General features: G+C 35.0%; 2 protein-coding genes across 10 annotated transcripts in view; one reads left to right on the forward strand and one right to left on the reverse strand.

The window, feature by feature from the left end:
- Window positions 1-16,657, reverse strand: part of FAM13B (family with sequence similarity 13 member B) — a 98,377-nt gene that overhangs the window by 31,736 nt on the left and 49,984 nt on the right. For all 9 annotated transcript variants that reach the window (XM_073221680.1, XM_073221681.1, XM_017669995.3 and 6 more), the window contains 3 exons: window positions 8,201-8,242; window positions 7,379-7,534; window positions 5,515-5,644 (listed from right to left, as the gene is read on the reverse strand). In XM_073221680.1, the coding sequence (XP_073077781.1) occupies window positions 5,515-5,644; window positions 7,379-7,534; window positions 8,201-8,242 (328 nt within the window). The remainder of the gene's footprint in view (window positions 1-5,514; window positions 5,645-7,378; window positions 7,535-8,200; window positions 8,243-16,657) is intronic.
- Window positions 9,549-16,289, forward strand: LOC108403078 (uncharacterized). The gene has a single exon (XM_073221708.1). It carries the CDS (start codon window positions 13,914-13,916, stop codon window positions 14,559-14,561), a length of 648 nt encoding a protein of 215 aa, XP_073077809.1. The 5' UTR covers window positions 9,549-13,913; the 3' UTR covers window positions 14,562-16,289.

Here is a 16,657-nt window from a genome sequence, read left to right on the forward strand (position 1 = left end):
AACTCTTAGCAAAGTAGGACTAAAGGGGAATTTTTTCACCTTGATAGACTGTCTACCCAAATCTACACTAACATCATACTCAGTGGTGAGAACTTGAAGCTTTGCCACTAAGATCAGATACAAGACTAGGATGTCACCTCTCACCACTCCTTTTCAACACTGTACTAGAAAGCCCTAGCTAATGCAATAAAGCAAGAGAAGGAAATAAAACGTATACAGATTGGGACAGAAGACATAAAACTGTCCTTGTTCACATATGACACAAATGTCTACGTAGAAAATGTGAAAGAAATGACAAAAACATCCTGAACTATTAAGTGATTATAGCAAGGTTGCAGGATACAAGGTTAGTAAACAGAAGTTATAGAAACGTTGCAGGATACAAAATTAGTAAAAAAAAAAGTTGGCTGCTTTCCTAGATACCAACAATGAGTAAGTGGATTTTTGAAATTAAAAGCACAATACCACTTACACTGGCCTCCCAAAAAATGAAATATTTGGATATAAATCTAAAACTATGTACAAGATCTATGTGAGAAAGACTACATATTTCTGATTTATGAACTCAAAGAAAAACTAAATAAATGGGATAGATACTCTTGTTTATAGGTAAGAAGACTCAATATTGACAAAATGTCAGTGCTTCCCAATTTGATGTACAGATTCAATGCAATCCCAATCAAAATCCCAGCAAATTGTTTATGGATGTCAACAAACTAATTCTAAAATTTATATGGAAGGAAAAGACCCAGAATAGCCAACACAATACTGAAAGAAAAGAACAAAGTTAGAGAACATCAAGACTCACTATAAAGTAACAGTAATCAAGATAGTGTGATCCTGATGAAAGAACAGACAAATAGACGAATGGAATAGAATAGAAAACCTAAAAACAGATCTCCATAAATACAGTCATCTGATCTTTGACAAATAAGCAAAGGCAATACAATGAAGCAATGACAGCTTCTTCAATAAATGGTGCCAAACAACTGGACATCCACATGTAAAAAAATGAATCTAGGCCTTAACCTAATGCTTTGCACAAAAAATTTAATTCAAACTAGATCACAGACCTAAATGTAAAATATGAAACTATAAAACTCCTGAAATCTAACACAGGAGAAAACCTAAATGACCTTGGGTATGTGATGCCTTTTTAGATATACCACCAAAGACATGATCCATGAAAGAAATAACTGATAAGCTTATTAAAAACTTCTGTGAAATTCATTATCAAGAGATTGGAGTGAAAGTCACAGACTGGGAAAACAAATATGCCAAAGACACATCTGGTAAAGGGCTGTTGTACAAAATACACAAAACTCTTAAAACTCAACAGTAAGAAGACAAACAGCTCAATTAAAAAATGGGCCAGAGACTTAACAGATACTTCACCAAAGATGATAGACCTCTTTGCATATGAAGATGGCAAGTAAGCATATGAAAAGGTGCTCCAAATCATACGTTATCAGGAAGACGCAACTTAAAACAAAAGGTACCACTACACAGATTCCCACCAAAATCCAGGACACTGAAGACACCAAGTGCTGATGAGATTGTGAAGCAACAGGAATACACATAACACTGCTTGAAGGAATGCAAAATGGTAGAGCCACTTTTTTGAAGACCGTGTTTTACTGTAAAACTCATACCAGATGATCCACCCATCATGCCACTTGGTATTTCCCACAGCACTTAAAAACTTATGTTTACACTAAAACAGATCTTTGTACCAGCATTATTCACAACTGCCAAATCTTGGAAGCAACCAAGATGTCCTTCAGTAGGTGAAGAGATAGAACTGTGGTACATCCAAACAATGGAATGTTATTCACCACTAAAAAGAAATGCACTATCAACCATGAAAAGATGTGGAGGAACCTTAAGTGCATATTACTAAGCTAAGAAAGCCGGTCTGAAAAAACTACATACCATATCATTTCAACTATATGACCTTCTGGAAAGACAAAACTATGGAGGCAATAAAAAAATCAGTTTTTCCTAGTGTCAGGGGATAGAGATATTTTTAGACTGGTTAAAAAAACTCAGTATGATATTGTAACAATGAATATATGTCTTTATACATTTGCCAAAGCCATGAAATGTACAACAAGAATGAACCCTAAGGTAAATCTGACTTTGAATGATCATGATGTAGGTTCATCCTTTGTAAAAAAAAACAATGTACCATTTTGGTAAATGAGTTGGTAGTAGGGAAGGCTATGCATGTGTGGAGACAGGGAGCATATAGGAAATCTCTGTACCTCCCTCTCAATTTTGCTGTAGACCTAAAACTGCTCTCGAAGATAAAGTCTCAAAAATTGAAAAAAAAGAATTCCTACTTTTCTAACAAAGTAGTGGATGCACCAGTTTCATTCAACAAATTTACAGAGTTGCCTACTATGTGCAAATGCTATTCATTTGTTTGGTAATACATTCCACAAATACTTAGTGAGTACCCTAAGTGTTCTAGGTAGTGGGGATGCAATAATGAACAAAGCAGATGAAACTCTCAGCCCTCATGAAGTTTGTAGTCTAATGGTAGGAGACAGGCAAAAATCACTAATTTAAAAGATACATGAGATGCAGAGAAGACATGTAGTGACTCTGATGAGGAAATACTCAGAAAGTTCTCAAATCCCTCCCCCTCTTGGCAAATGTGGTGGGAAGCCAAGAAAGCCAAGGAAACAGAGTTTCTATTGAGGCCTTAGAAATATAGAGGCATCACAAGGTGCTTGGAATTGAAACAATTTAACAATGTATTCTACCGTCCTCCCTCCCCTCACTCCCCCACCAGGACTCAGTGGTATGGAACAGCTTGTTAATCATAACCATGGAAGCCCATTAGTTTATAATGTGGTATCCAGGTAACCTCTACAGAAATAGATTAAAATACAACCAACATTCTGAATACACTTATAGTGACCTAACAGTTCCCACTGCAACAGTTTCTGGGTGCTGACTCCCACCTTAGCTTTGTAGTAAATACATGAAAGGCATGGCCCTGCTGCACTCAGGGCTCAAACCTTTGGAGATCACTCTCCTCTGAGCCCACCGCATAAAATAAACCTCCACCCTCCAAGAACTCCAAGCGCCACTTGGTTCTTCCATCAGTGATCCATAGTAGTTTTCTCTAACAACTCTACAGCATCTTACTACGCTGATGGAATGAATGCAGTGGGGTGTAGGGGTAACTTGAGATAATAATATGGGTGAATGTTGTAAAAACCTTCATAAGATTGTATATCAATGATACCTTAATGAATTAAAAATTAATTTTAAAAAAGATGTGGGACGGTGCTAACACTAGCAAAAAGAGGGGGTACAAAGGAAGAAGGACAGAAAATTCAGGGACTGGATAGGGGAGGGGTGTGTCAGTGGGAAGGCATGCTAATACATATAAACTGATCAGGAGATTTGGCCCTATTGAGAAGGTAAAATTGAGGAAAGATCTGTAGGATTAGATGAGGAAGTAAACCATGGCAATCCAGACAAAACCTGAAGATTGGGCTGTTGTAATCACAACTGTCTATTAGTCAGTGTTTCTGTTACACATTTTGCTATATATTTTTATACCTAAATGGCACTGGAAGGTTCTGAAAAGAGAACTGAGATGACTTAATCTTCATTTTAAAAGGATCATTCTTGCATGCTTCATAAGAACAGACCCCAAGAGAGGCAAAGATGAGATTAGCTAGGAGAATACTAATCTAGGTGAAATGATGTTGGCCTGGACCTACGTGGTGGCAAAAGAAACAGCAAAAAGTGATCAGACTCAATAAACTGAAGGTATAGCCAGCAAGACTTTGTAAAGGACTAGATCCGCAGTGAGAAAGAAATCAAGGATGACCCGAAGTTTCTGGCCTGCGCATATGGAAGGAGAAGCCTTTATTGAGATTTTAAAGACAAAAGGAACAGTAGATAATATGTTGACAAGATTAAAAGTTCAGTTTGGTGCATGTTAAGTTTAGGACGCTTGTAAGATATTCAAGTGGAAATGCTGAGGAGAATGGCTACTATATACAGGAATCTAAAGTTAAGAGAAGGCCTGGAGTGGAGATATAAATCTGGGAACCATTAGCATAGAGCTGGCACTTAAAACCCTTAGACTAAATGAGATTACCAAGGGAGTGAATGAAAATAAGTGATCTGAGAATTGGGCCCTGGACCATTACGAATTTCAAAGGTTCAGAACATGAAAAGCAATCAGCAAAGGGATATAGTAACTAGTCAAGTAGGAAAAAACCCAGAGGACTGATAGAGCCTGAAAGCCAAGTGGAGAAACCATATCAAGGTAGTAGGAGTAATTAGTTGAATCAAACTCTGCTCTTAGCTCAAGCAAAATGTCCAACAGTCATCACTGGTGACTTGCAAGAGTAGTTACAGGGAAATGGTAGGGGCACAAAGTTGCCTGAAGTTCAAAAGAGAATGGGAGGAGAGGAAGTAAACAAACACAAACCATCTGTTTAATTTTATTATAAAAGGAAGCAGAGAAATAAGGGTGTGCTAGAGTGGGATGAAGGGTTGAGAGAGTGTTATTTCCTAAACATGGGAGAATTTACAGTATAAACATTTTACACTGAGGGAATGATCCAGCAGCCAGGCAGACATTAATAATCCAGCAAAGGGCATGGAGACAACTACAGAAGCATTAACCATGAGCAGATGAAAAGGGATTAACCTGATACACCAGTGGAAGTAACAGCATCAATACATGAGAAATATACAAGTCCAGTTGAAAGTAAAGTCTGTGACATATTTCCCAGTTTATAAAATAATCTTATACTTCTATTTCTTTTGATATTTATAATAATCATCTAACACAGGTACAACTCCCACTTATCTATAAAAAAGCAAATAGCAACTCAGAAAAGTCAGGTGACCTGCCCTAAGTCATGCTGCTTGGGAGACCAAGACAGAGCACAAATCTCAGTCGGCTGATTCTAAAACCCTTATGACACCTACTTCAGTTTATGGTTCAGAATGAATGAAAACATGCTAAAGAAAACTTACTTATCCCTTAGGTATCTTATTTAAAAAGTGTTATCAAAACTAAACTTTGAAACATGTCTCAGAAAGATGCTTTGTACATTTATTGAAATAATTTTTTTAATATTATTACTAACAATTATGACAGTGAAATAATTTATTTTTTACAAAGATGTTCTAATTATGAAAAGATCCCATGTTCTTCAGAAAAAATCTGGGAAATACAAAAGAGCTTTTTAAAAGAACAAAAATTTAACCACCAACCACTTCAGCGGACATCTATTTGTTTCTTCCCAAGAAAATATTTTAAAGTAAGGTGTTTTATACCTACTTCTCCACCCAATGACGCTTCCTGACCTCTCCTGAGAGAATGTATGTTCTTGGGGCTTATAATCAAGACAAATATGTGTGTCAGCAAAGATAATGAACTATGGCTTCCAATATCAAAGGAACACATGAAGCAATCAGAATTATACATCTAGCACAACAAACACAGAGATTTTTTATAGTGTTTACATTTCTTACCTGGTTATTTTCTTCATCCTCAAATACAAAATCTTGCTGCATAACTTCATTGTCTAAATTAGTGCTAGCCACAGGTTCTGAACAGTCTCTGTTACTTTCACTGGCATTAATAATATCAGCAATATCAACCCTAGTAATGAAGATTAAAAAATCAGATCAGGCCAAATGCTGAATATGTAATGCCTTTAAAATAAATATTACTAATGATCTGAAACTTTTGTTTAAGAAAATATGTCCTTTTCATAAAAATCTACTTTCTTTCTCTTGCCAAGTTAGATTATTAAACACTTTTTTTTTTGTCTCTCCATTAAGATGCTTTGAGGAGTCTACCTTGCTTGTTAACCCCTTTGAAATTTTTCAAAAGCAAATGAATGGCTTTAAAAAATTTATGTACCAGAAATAGTGATTTTCCTTATAAAACCATGCTCTCAATCATAATAATGATCTGTTTGTTCTGATTAAAATACAAGCGTATATAGCACTAGACACTGATACGTCCAACGCTTTATCAAAATACAACACGAATAGCTTCCTACTGCAGATTTTCCACCTTACATAATTTATAATATGCAAAACACTTTAGATTTTTGTTTATACCATGACAATCCATGATAGAACATGAGTTATTTCCCCAGTAGTAAAAATAAGTATACTGTCTGGGCATGGGCATAGGTTTTCAGGATCTCCAGCTAAGCTAAGGACAAACTCCAAAGAATCAGCTCATATTCTATCCCTTGAAACATTTTCCCATTATTTTCTTCTTTGAGACACTGTTTTTTCCTTGTTAAACTTAAATACTCCTTTATCGATTCAGCTGTATCAGTTCTAATAATGCCTGCAAAGCACAGACACCAAGGCCACCACACAGAGCTGTACAAGCTGGTGACACCATCCACACAGACTACACGGCACACCTAAAGCAGCTGTATAATACAGTATTCCTAAAGCAAACATATTCCAACCAGTGGTTTTCCTAGGCATTATTTTTTTTAGTTTCATTTCATATTTAATAGTGATTTTAGTATACTAGACATATTTGGCCCATTTAAAAATCTAATTCTTTAAAAAAAAAGATCACTTTACCCAATCATTTATTTTTTTACCCTCCTTTAAATCCTCCAAATTTGGGTTGTTTCTCATCTGTCCCCAAAATAAAAACTGATAATGAAAACACTGCTCTGTGGTCTCAGAGGAAGGTACCTATGTTATCTTGAAGATCAGGGCTGAGCTTAATGGTAAAGAAGATGAGGCTTTTGCCCACAAGATAACAAGTCACATGGAGAATGGAGTAATATAACACATCACACAGTACAAAGAGGTACTTTTAACTTACACAAATTCAACTATTAACAGATAAACTAAAGAAAGCGCATAAGGAGAACAGAGGCTGGTGGCAAGGGATAACAATTTAAATAGTAAAGGATGATTCTGCTCACCATTCCACCCATGACCACATGCATGCACTAAGAGTGATATCGATCAGCTGTCCTTATACTTCTCAGATCACTGCATGTCTTTCACGATGTCTGTCTGTTGCACAGAGTATGGTTCTAATGTTTTTAAAGCTATTTTTCATATGATATAGTCCCTAAACACAGTTCATCTGGTGTTCAGGGAGGAAAACCTGGCTGTGTTGGACTTATTGTCTACTACCTTAGTGGAAGATTTGTGAGATTTCAGTGTTAATTAAGTTTAAGTATACACAAATTACAAACAAATATATACAAGATCACTTTTTGCACTGACTTTCAGAAATCTCCAACTAAGATGAGATTCCATTATTCAACTAAAAATACAGTTTTTAAAACAAAACAATTTTGTAACTCTTAATAAACAACAGTAAAATGTTTTAAGAGTTTCTTACTGGTTATTAGATCCTTCCCCATCACAATTAATACTTCCTGCTTCATTATTACACACCAGACTTTGCTGCTGTAAATTCTTAAGATCATGATCTATGCTGCTCTGCAGATCAAACAGGTGCTGTTCCACAGCCGCTCTAATTGTTCTTTCTAAAATGCTACAAAACAACATATTTTAGTGAGAAGCAGTCACTCTAACCAGGTATTTGGCCACATGAATACAAATGTTAAAACACAACCAGTAAACCAATTATTATGGTATTTAAATGGATAAGCTAGAGTATAAAAAGAAATACATTAAAGGAATCCTGGCTTAAAATTTTAAAATGAAATTTGTCCAAATAGATATTGTACAAATCAACCATAATTTTACTATTACTACTGAGATGGAAAGGGTTAGTTGTCCAATAACCGACTGAGATTCCTCACTACTATACAGAAAGCCATTTAAATAGACTTTTCAAAAATATGTTTATAAGGCAAAATAATTTACCAATACTCAGGTAAATAAACTATAAGGGTACTACTGTCCATATTTTTTATGTGAGGTCTTCTCAGAGAAAATTTAATTTTAAAAAACTCTACTGACCCTTTCCAATCATTTCAGAAGATAAGTAAGATCTGAAGAAAGTTCGTCTTTGTTTTTTAACTTACTGCGATGTGTTGCTTCGTCATATGTTCCTTTGGCAGTACATAAAATACTAGTTTCATTGAACTACACAAAATGCTCTAAAGCGGGCACAATAAATACACAATTTCAATTGCTACAGTTTAGTAATATTTTTTAAAATATTTTAATTGTCTCTATTAAGTATACTACTTACTCTGCAGAGGCCGGTAAGATGCTGATAGGAGATATATGGGCACTGTAATCAAAGAAAGAAATCAGCTGTAAAATTTTTCAATACCAATTGACAACAAACTGTGCCAAAAACTGCCACATTTGCACTACCTTGACACAACTAGGAGAGCATGCACTAAGGTTTCTGTTCATCTGTAGCAGAGCATGATTCTAATTTTCTTAAGAAATTATTTTTTACATAAAAAGACCTTTAAATACACAGTGTGTGTATGTGTGTGTGGCAAACTACTTCATCTGATGCTCATCTATTCTAAGGCTGAAGGAAAAAAAAAAATGACTAGTGGCCCAAGAAAAACGCCCTATGTAGGACAGTAGGAAGGTAGGAAGGTCTCAATGCTGGCCCTGTACTCCTTGCCAGATGTAATAGCACATGTTATTACTCAAAGGATGTTCTCAAACTACAAAAAGAAAAGACAAAATGGGACACTAAAATTCAGACCACCTCATTCACTGTGCCGCAAACAGGCTTTCCTTAGCAAATTTTGCACCACAGTTATCTACTGATACCTTTAAGAATATAAATAGCCTCATTTTACCAGTTAACAAATGTGCAACTTAAAACTCACAATGAGATGTGGATACCACTAAAACGTTTAAAATTACAAAGTGTTGGTGAAGATGCGAAGTAACTAGGACTTTAATATAATGCTGGAAGGAATGTTAAATGTTCCAACCACTTTGGAAACTAGTTTGGCAGTTTCTTTTAAAACTTAACCAAATGAGGAGAGAAATAAAATCTAAAAAAATAAAAATAAAAACTTAGCCAAATGACCCAACAACTGTACTCCTAGATACTTACTCAAGAGAAATGAAAGCATAAGTCCACAGGAAGAGTGCACAAGTATGGTAGCTTTACTCATAATAGCCAAAAACAGGATCAACCCAAACAAATGAATGGATGAACAAAGTATGGAATAACCTTACAATGGAATGTACTGAGCACTTTTTGTTGTTGTTGTTTTTGTTTTTTTGTTTTGGTATCATTAATCTACAATTACATAAAGAACATTAAGTTTACTAGGCTCCCCCCTTCACCAAGTCCCCCACACACACCCCATTACAGTCACTGTCCATCAGCGTAGTAAGATGCTATAGAATCACTACTTGTCTTCACTGTGAGCACTTTTTTTATAGATGGCATAACAATTGATGATTGCAACAATATGAATCTCAAAAAACATTACACCTACCAAAAGAAGCCAGACACAAAAGAGTACCTACTATATGAGATTCCATTTATATGAAATTCTAAATCAGGCAAAACTTAATTTATACAGTGTCAGAAAGCAGATCAGCAGCTGCCTGGGGCAGGGGAAGATCTACTGTAAAGAAGCATTTCTTAATTTTGTGGGATGGTGGAAATACTCTCCATCTTGATTGTGGTGGTGGTTGTTACATGTGTGTGTGCATTTATAAAATGAGTTCATTTTACTGTGTGAAAATAATACCTCAAAGTTGATTTTTTGAAGGAAAAAAATCAGTAACAGAAGTTCATCTAAAATGATAAAACCCCAACAGTGGCTACTTCTGGGGAACAAGGAGATGGTAGCATTTGAGGAGGGACAGGAACAGGTAACCCAGGTGGTGATTACACAAGTTGAGTTGACTTAATTAAACCACCTTATGATTCATGAACTCTTCTGTATGCATGTGATTCTTCAATAGTCACTTTTAAAAAGTAAATTTAAATTAGCTTTATGCAACTCCTCCATAAAATGTACCAACAAACTAAACAACTTGAGGAACAGGGCCTATTAGGTTAATATTCTCAGAATTTTCTGTAGGAAACCAAATGAAAATCATTTACCATTCATTCAATAATCTTCAGGTCTCCCTTATAGCAAACACATTAACAGCAAATTACCCAACTGCTTTATATACAACAGTAAACCATCCTGATTTAGCACACATAACCTCTCCTAGCTCCAAAAAAAATTTTTTAATTGCCAATATTATGTCAGTTTTCACAAGTGGATTATTTATAGCCCTAAAGGCTTTCACGCTGATACCTTCAAGGGAAGTACTTAATAACATTTTCATATTTTAAAAGTTTTATAGAACTTCATTTCTGAACTCAAGAAAAGGTGGGAAGAAAAATCACATATACACACACAAAGAAGAGTGTAGTCATCGGTCTATTTCTAGTAGTTTCAAGTGGGCTGAAACTTAAATATTAAGTATCTGCAGATATTTAAGAAACAAAAGCCAAGAATGATAAATGAGGCTTTAGCTAAAGAGTGTTTAAATGTCAACCAGAAGAGAGCTTTTTCTATATTTTGCTGCAATGATCCAGTCTTTATATTCTTTATTTTGGTTATGAGTTGCTATTTAATTATAAAAGTTAAATCTTTACATGGTGTGATCTATTATATTTTCTTCAGTAATATTTGCAATCTAAGTTTACTTATTTACCTATTTAGAAATTTCATCTTATTTTCAATACCTAACTATAATCCAGTGACAGCATAGTATATTGAATGGTGTGAAGAAAATTCATAAATCAAGCACTGTTCCCTTCACCATTTAATCTGTGATTTCTGGTGAGCTTTTGCTTTATCTTATGCCAAATTCTCAAAAAGGTCTAATTCTCAACTTCTTACGTGGACTTGACAGTCCAACCATCTGTTACTAAAGCCTTATATCGTGTTTTACCTTTAAGTTAGGGCTTATAACCTCTCTCTGTTCTTTTTCAAATTTGCCATTGTTAATCATCTATTATTCTCCCAGAGGAATGTTATTCCTTTTTATGTCAATTAAGATGACCATAAAAATGGTAGTAAATAAGCTACTGAAGTACTGGCACCCCAGAATGGACAAACAGGATAGAAAGGGACCCATGCAAACGCACGTGATTGACAACAAAGGTGGCACTAGAGGAAGCCAGCGAAGGCCAGCCATTTCAAAGAGGAGGACAGGAACAATTTAGTACCCATACTGAAAAAGGTATCTTGGCCCCTGTCACACACCAGAGATGAAAGTCAATTCCAGGTAGATTGAAGACCTAAACGTAAAAGGTACAATGATACTGCTTTTACGAAATAATATAAGACTGTATATTTAGGGAAAGATTTTTTAGACACAAAAAGCATTAATCACAAAAGAATGATAAACTGAAATAAAATTAGTAATTATTCATCAGAAGACACAATATGAGAAGGAAAAGACAAGGTACAATGGGGAAAAGGTATTTGCAACAAATATTTTTAAAGGCCTCCTACAATTAATTCAGTAAGAAAAAGACAACTCAATAGAAGAACAGAGAACAGACTTCAACAAGCATTTAGCAAAAGAAACTGGCCAATACACATACCAAAAGGAGATGGATATTAATAAAATGACAATGAAATACTATTACACATCCTCCAGAATAGTTAATACCAAGTGTTGGCAAGAATATGAAGCAATGAGAATACTCATATACTATTTACTGAACAAACAACAAATCACAAGGGTCATACACTATTAGGAAAATCATACATATATTTCTCCAATTGTGAGGGTCTGAACTGGAGTAAGCACTTTGGAAAATAATGTGGCAGTATTCACTGAAGTTGAAAGACAGGTTTACGTCTTCACGTGCATGCACGTGCACCAGAAGACCTGTACAAGAATCTTGTGTACTGTGAAAAGCTATTCACAATATTCAAAAAGTAAAAACAATCCAACTGTCCACCGACAGTAAGTTGGATCACTGTGGTATAATCACATAATGGAATACTTTATAGCAATGAGGTGAACAAACCACAGTTAACATGTAACATGGAAAATCTCACAAATCATGTTTAGTGAAAGAAGTTGGATCAAAAATATAGATGTAATTTTCAAGCAATGCTCAAAAACACATAAGGAAGTGACTGACATGAAGTCAGCCTGTAGACTACCTTTGAGAGTAGGGAGATCAGGATTCTGAGAGCTACTGGTGCACTATCAGTGTTTATTTTTAGATTTGGGTGATGGTTACATGGATATGTGCTTTTCACTAACTTGTTTTGCTATGTATTTGTTTAGGCTCATTTCTGTATCTCTATATCATTTCTCATATATGATTTATTTCCCGATTTTAAAAAAAGCTTTAAGAAAGTAGATTCCTGGGTCTCTTCCCAAGCCTCTGTGGCAGAGCCCCAAAGTCCACATTTTTAATAAGCACCAGTGATGATTCTGGTCCATAGTAAGTTTAAGAACCACTGGCCTAGATCTATATAGCCAACCTGCAAAAAGACTAAACTTTTCAATAAGATATTCCAGTTATCCAACGGAGCCAGAAAGAGTCAAAATTCTGATGGCCTTAAACTAGATGGGGAGACCTTAAACAGGAGCTGATATTTTTGTTTTCTACCCTTAATGTTACTAGAAGTAAATCTCAAATATAGAAAGAGTGGTGAACAGCAAACTAGGTTATTAGTGTAACAGTAAAGATTCTTAAGCCCTGAAATATGTGCTGGGACAATCAAATAAACAGCTCCTTTCAGTAAGGACCCTCTCCCCACCCCAAAAAGCCACAGTAAAAAAGTCAAATAGACTTTCTATATTATGAGTCAGATTGTCACCCACAAGCTACAAAGTTGACTGTACAATTTTATTCTCTGAGCTTCTGGAGGACAAAGGACTGATTTAGTTTTCAGATATCACAGGATTTAATTATTCATTATTTTCAGACTTAAGCCAACTTCTGTGGATAAAAAGCGCTTATGCACAAACCAAAGCAAGTACACACTTATGGCCATAAAAAAGATTTATCAATATACTTATGCATCCACAGCAGCAGCAAAACAGCACCGATGTCATAAGTGTCTGACTGCTACTCACAGACACACAAAAACAACTGCTGACAAATTTAAGGCCAAATTATCTAGGTAACTACAGAAATTCCAAAAAGACCACCTAAAATGCTAATTGTTTTCATTAAACCCCCAGACAAGACCATATTAAAAGAACAAACAACAGATTGTAATGGTCATACATATCTTAGTCTTAAGTGTAACGTTAAAGACTGTAGTCATTCTCTGACCTTTTTCTCCCCTCTGCTGTTTACATTTAAATCTGTCTGCAGTCACATAAGAGCTGATTCTTCAAGAAAATAAACAAAGTATATAAACCCCTAGCCAGACTTATCAAGAGAAAAAGAGTCTACACACATAAACAGAATCAGAAATGAGAAAAGAAAAATCACTACGGAAACCACAGAAATACAAAGAATTATTAGAGAATACTATGAAAAATTATATGCTAACAAATTGGATAACCAGAAGAAATGGACAACTTTCTAGAAAATACAACCTTCCAAGGCTGACCCAGGAATAAACAGAAAATATGAACAGACCTATTACCAGCAACAAAATTGAACTGGTAATCAAAAAACTGCCTAAGAACAAGACTGGAACGGATGGCTTGACTACTGAATTTTACCAGACATTTAGTGAAGACCTAATACCCATCCTCCTTAAAGTTTCCCAAAAAGTAGAAGAGGGAGTACTTCCAAACTCATTCTATGAGACCAGCAGCACCCTAATACCAAAACCAGGCAAAAACACCCCAAAAAAAGAAAATTACAGACCAATATCCCTGATGAACATAGATGCAAAAATACTCAACAAACTATTAGCAAACCAAACTCAAAAATACATCAAAAAGATCATCCATCATGATCAAGTAGGATTTATTTCAGGGATGCAAGGATGGTACAATATTCGAAAATCCATCAACATCATCCACATGAACCAAAAGGACAAAAACAATATGATCATCTCCATAGATGCCGAAAAAGCATTCGACAAAATTCAACATGCATTTATAATATAAACTCTCAACAAAATGGGTATAGAGGGCAAGTACCTCAACATAATAAGGCTATATATGACAAACCCACAGCCAACATCATACTGAACAGCGAGAAGCTGAAAGCCTTTCCTTTAAGATCGGGAACACGACAACATAGTTCAACACTTTTATTCAACATAGTTCTGGAGGTCCTAGCCACAGCAATCAGACAACACAAACAAAAGGCATCTGGCTCAGGGACTGCAGAACATTCATCAAGGATTTTGTATCCAAGGCCCAAAAGTTTGTTGCCTAAGATGATGAATGCTGATGTGGATGCAGTTGATGCTGAAAATCAGGTGGAACTGGAGGAAAAAACACGACTTATTAACCAAGTGTTGGAACTCCAACACACACTTGAAGATCTCTCTGCAAGAATGGATGCAGTTAAGGAAGAAAATCTGAAGCTAAAATCAGAAAACCAAGTTCTTGGACAGTATACAGAAAACCTCATGTCAGCTTCCAGTGTTTTTCAAACAACTGACACAAAAAGCAACAGAAAGTAAGGGATTGATAACCCTTGTTTAATGGAATTACTGCTGCTTTTTTCTTTAAAATTTGGATAGGTTCCAAAAGTTAGAGTACTTTTCGTTGTGGCTTCATTGAGTATTTATGAAGATTATGTCAGATTAGACAAAATTAGAGCATAACAGAAAACTTCCATGAGTTTGTGTATTATGTTAGTCCATGAAAATGTGCAAATGTATTGTAGAATCTTTATAATTAGAAATACATATATTTATGAAACTTGAAAATGAATGTTTTACTGAATTTCCTTTGAATTATAAGTTTAACACTGTCATTTATTATAGGCATAGTAAGAGATACAAGAAAATAATCACCATGTTGTGAAAAAGTGACCAAAATCATGTACTGAATGCACAGCTTTATGTACCCTGTCCACCATTTTGTGCCTCTTCTCCATTTGTTTCTTCCTTCCCATTTCCCTTCTCCTAAGGAAAATAATTATTTCACATTGTAAAAGTAATTTCAGTAGTTAATCATCTACGAGAGTCAACTGAACCATAATTGTTGAAACTTAACCAAAATACTTTCTCAGTTAGGGCTTATTTGTATTTAGTTGTAAGACAGGATTGTTAGTTTCTCTTCAATCAACTGAAAACAGAGGCTATAAAAATCAATTTTTTTTCTTTGAAACTGAATTGTGAAATTGAGAAGATTTGTTAAAAACCTTTTTGCACAAAATAAGCCATTTGGTATCTGAAAAGCTCTGGTTGTATGTGTGTGTGAAACAGAAAATTTTAAGGAAAAATAGAAATAGGATAGAAAAAGTACTTCGTATACAGCAATGACCAACTCCAAATGTTTTTACTCCAGATCCGTGTTATCTTTAGCACAAATTAGATCTTTTAAAGAATATGTGTGAAAGTAGGTGAAGTTTGATTAACTTTATATAAACCATATCTAGATTACAAAGAGTTTGGTCTCAAGGCTTATTTGTAATACCCAGCAGATCAACTTTTGCTAAATCCCTTGAGTGTATTAGTATTGAATCCTGAATAAAATAGGAGAGTTTTACATGTAGTCTAATTGATACTTCCTCAGTATTTTATCTTGCTACTTCTCTCAGAATTTTCTGTAAATCCACCTACTTTGCAGAGTTTTAATCATTCTTTAACAATTTAAAAAATTTTAGTTTGTAGGTTCCATTTGGTAAGAAACTTAGTATCAGAAGCAATGCTAAAAAGATCCACTAATGTAGATTTGGGCTACTTTTAATCATGGAATAATCATGTTTGTATTGGTGTAAGATTCAATGAATGATTTTAGATGTATGAATATATAATAATAATACTGCAAACATTTTGTGTCCCTTTTGTGACCTAATTCACAAACATTTAAGATTGTATTGCAAGTTGGCTTTGCTGTTTAATAAAATACTATTTCAGAAAAAAAAAAAAAGGCATCTGGATTGATAAGGAAAAAGTTAAACTGTCACTGTTTGCAGATGACATGATATTGTACATAAAAAACTCTAAAGAATCCACTCCAAAACTACTAGATCTAATGTCTGAATTCAGCAATGTTTCAGGATACAAAATTAATACACAGAAATCTGTTGCACTCCTCTAAAGAGAAATCAGGAAAACAATTCCATTCACAATTGCATCAAAAAGAATAAAATACCTAAGAATAAACCTAACGAAGGAAGTGAAAGCCCTATACACTGTAAACTACAAGACACTCATGAGAGAAATTAAAGAAGATACCAATAAATGGGAACACATCTGCAGTCATGGATAGGAAGAATTAATATTGTCAAAATGGCCATCCTGCCTAAAGCAATCTACAGATTCAATGCAATCCCTATCAAAATACCAACAGCATTCTTCAATGAAGTAGAGAAAACAATTCTAAAATTCATAGGGAACCACAAAAGCCCCGAATAGTCAAAGCAATCCTGAGGAGAATAAAGCTGGGCAGATTACACTCCCCGACTTCAAGCTCTATTACAAGGCCACAGTAATCAAGACAATTTGGTACTGGCACAAGAACAGACCCACAGACCAATGGAACAGACTAGACAGCCCAGATATAAACCCAAGTATATATGGTCAATTAATATATGATAAAGGAGCAA

This window comes from Manis javanica, chromosome 14, assembly GCF_040802235.1.
Source record: "Manis javanica isolate MJ-LG chromosome 14, MJ_LKY, whole genome shotgun sequence".
Taxonomy (NCBI): Eukaryota; Metazoa; Chordata; class Mammalia; order Pholidota; family Manidae; genus Manis; species Manis javanica.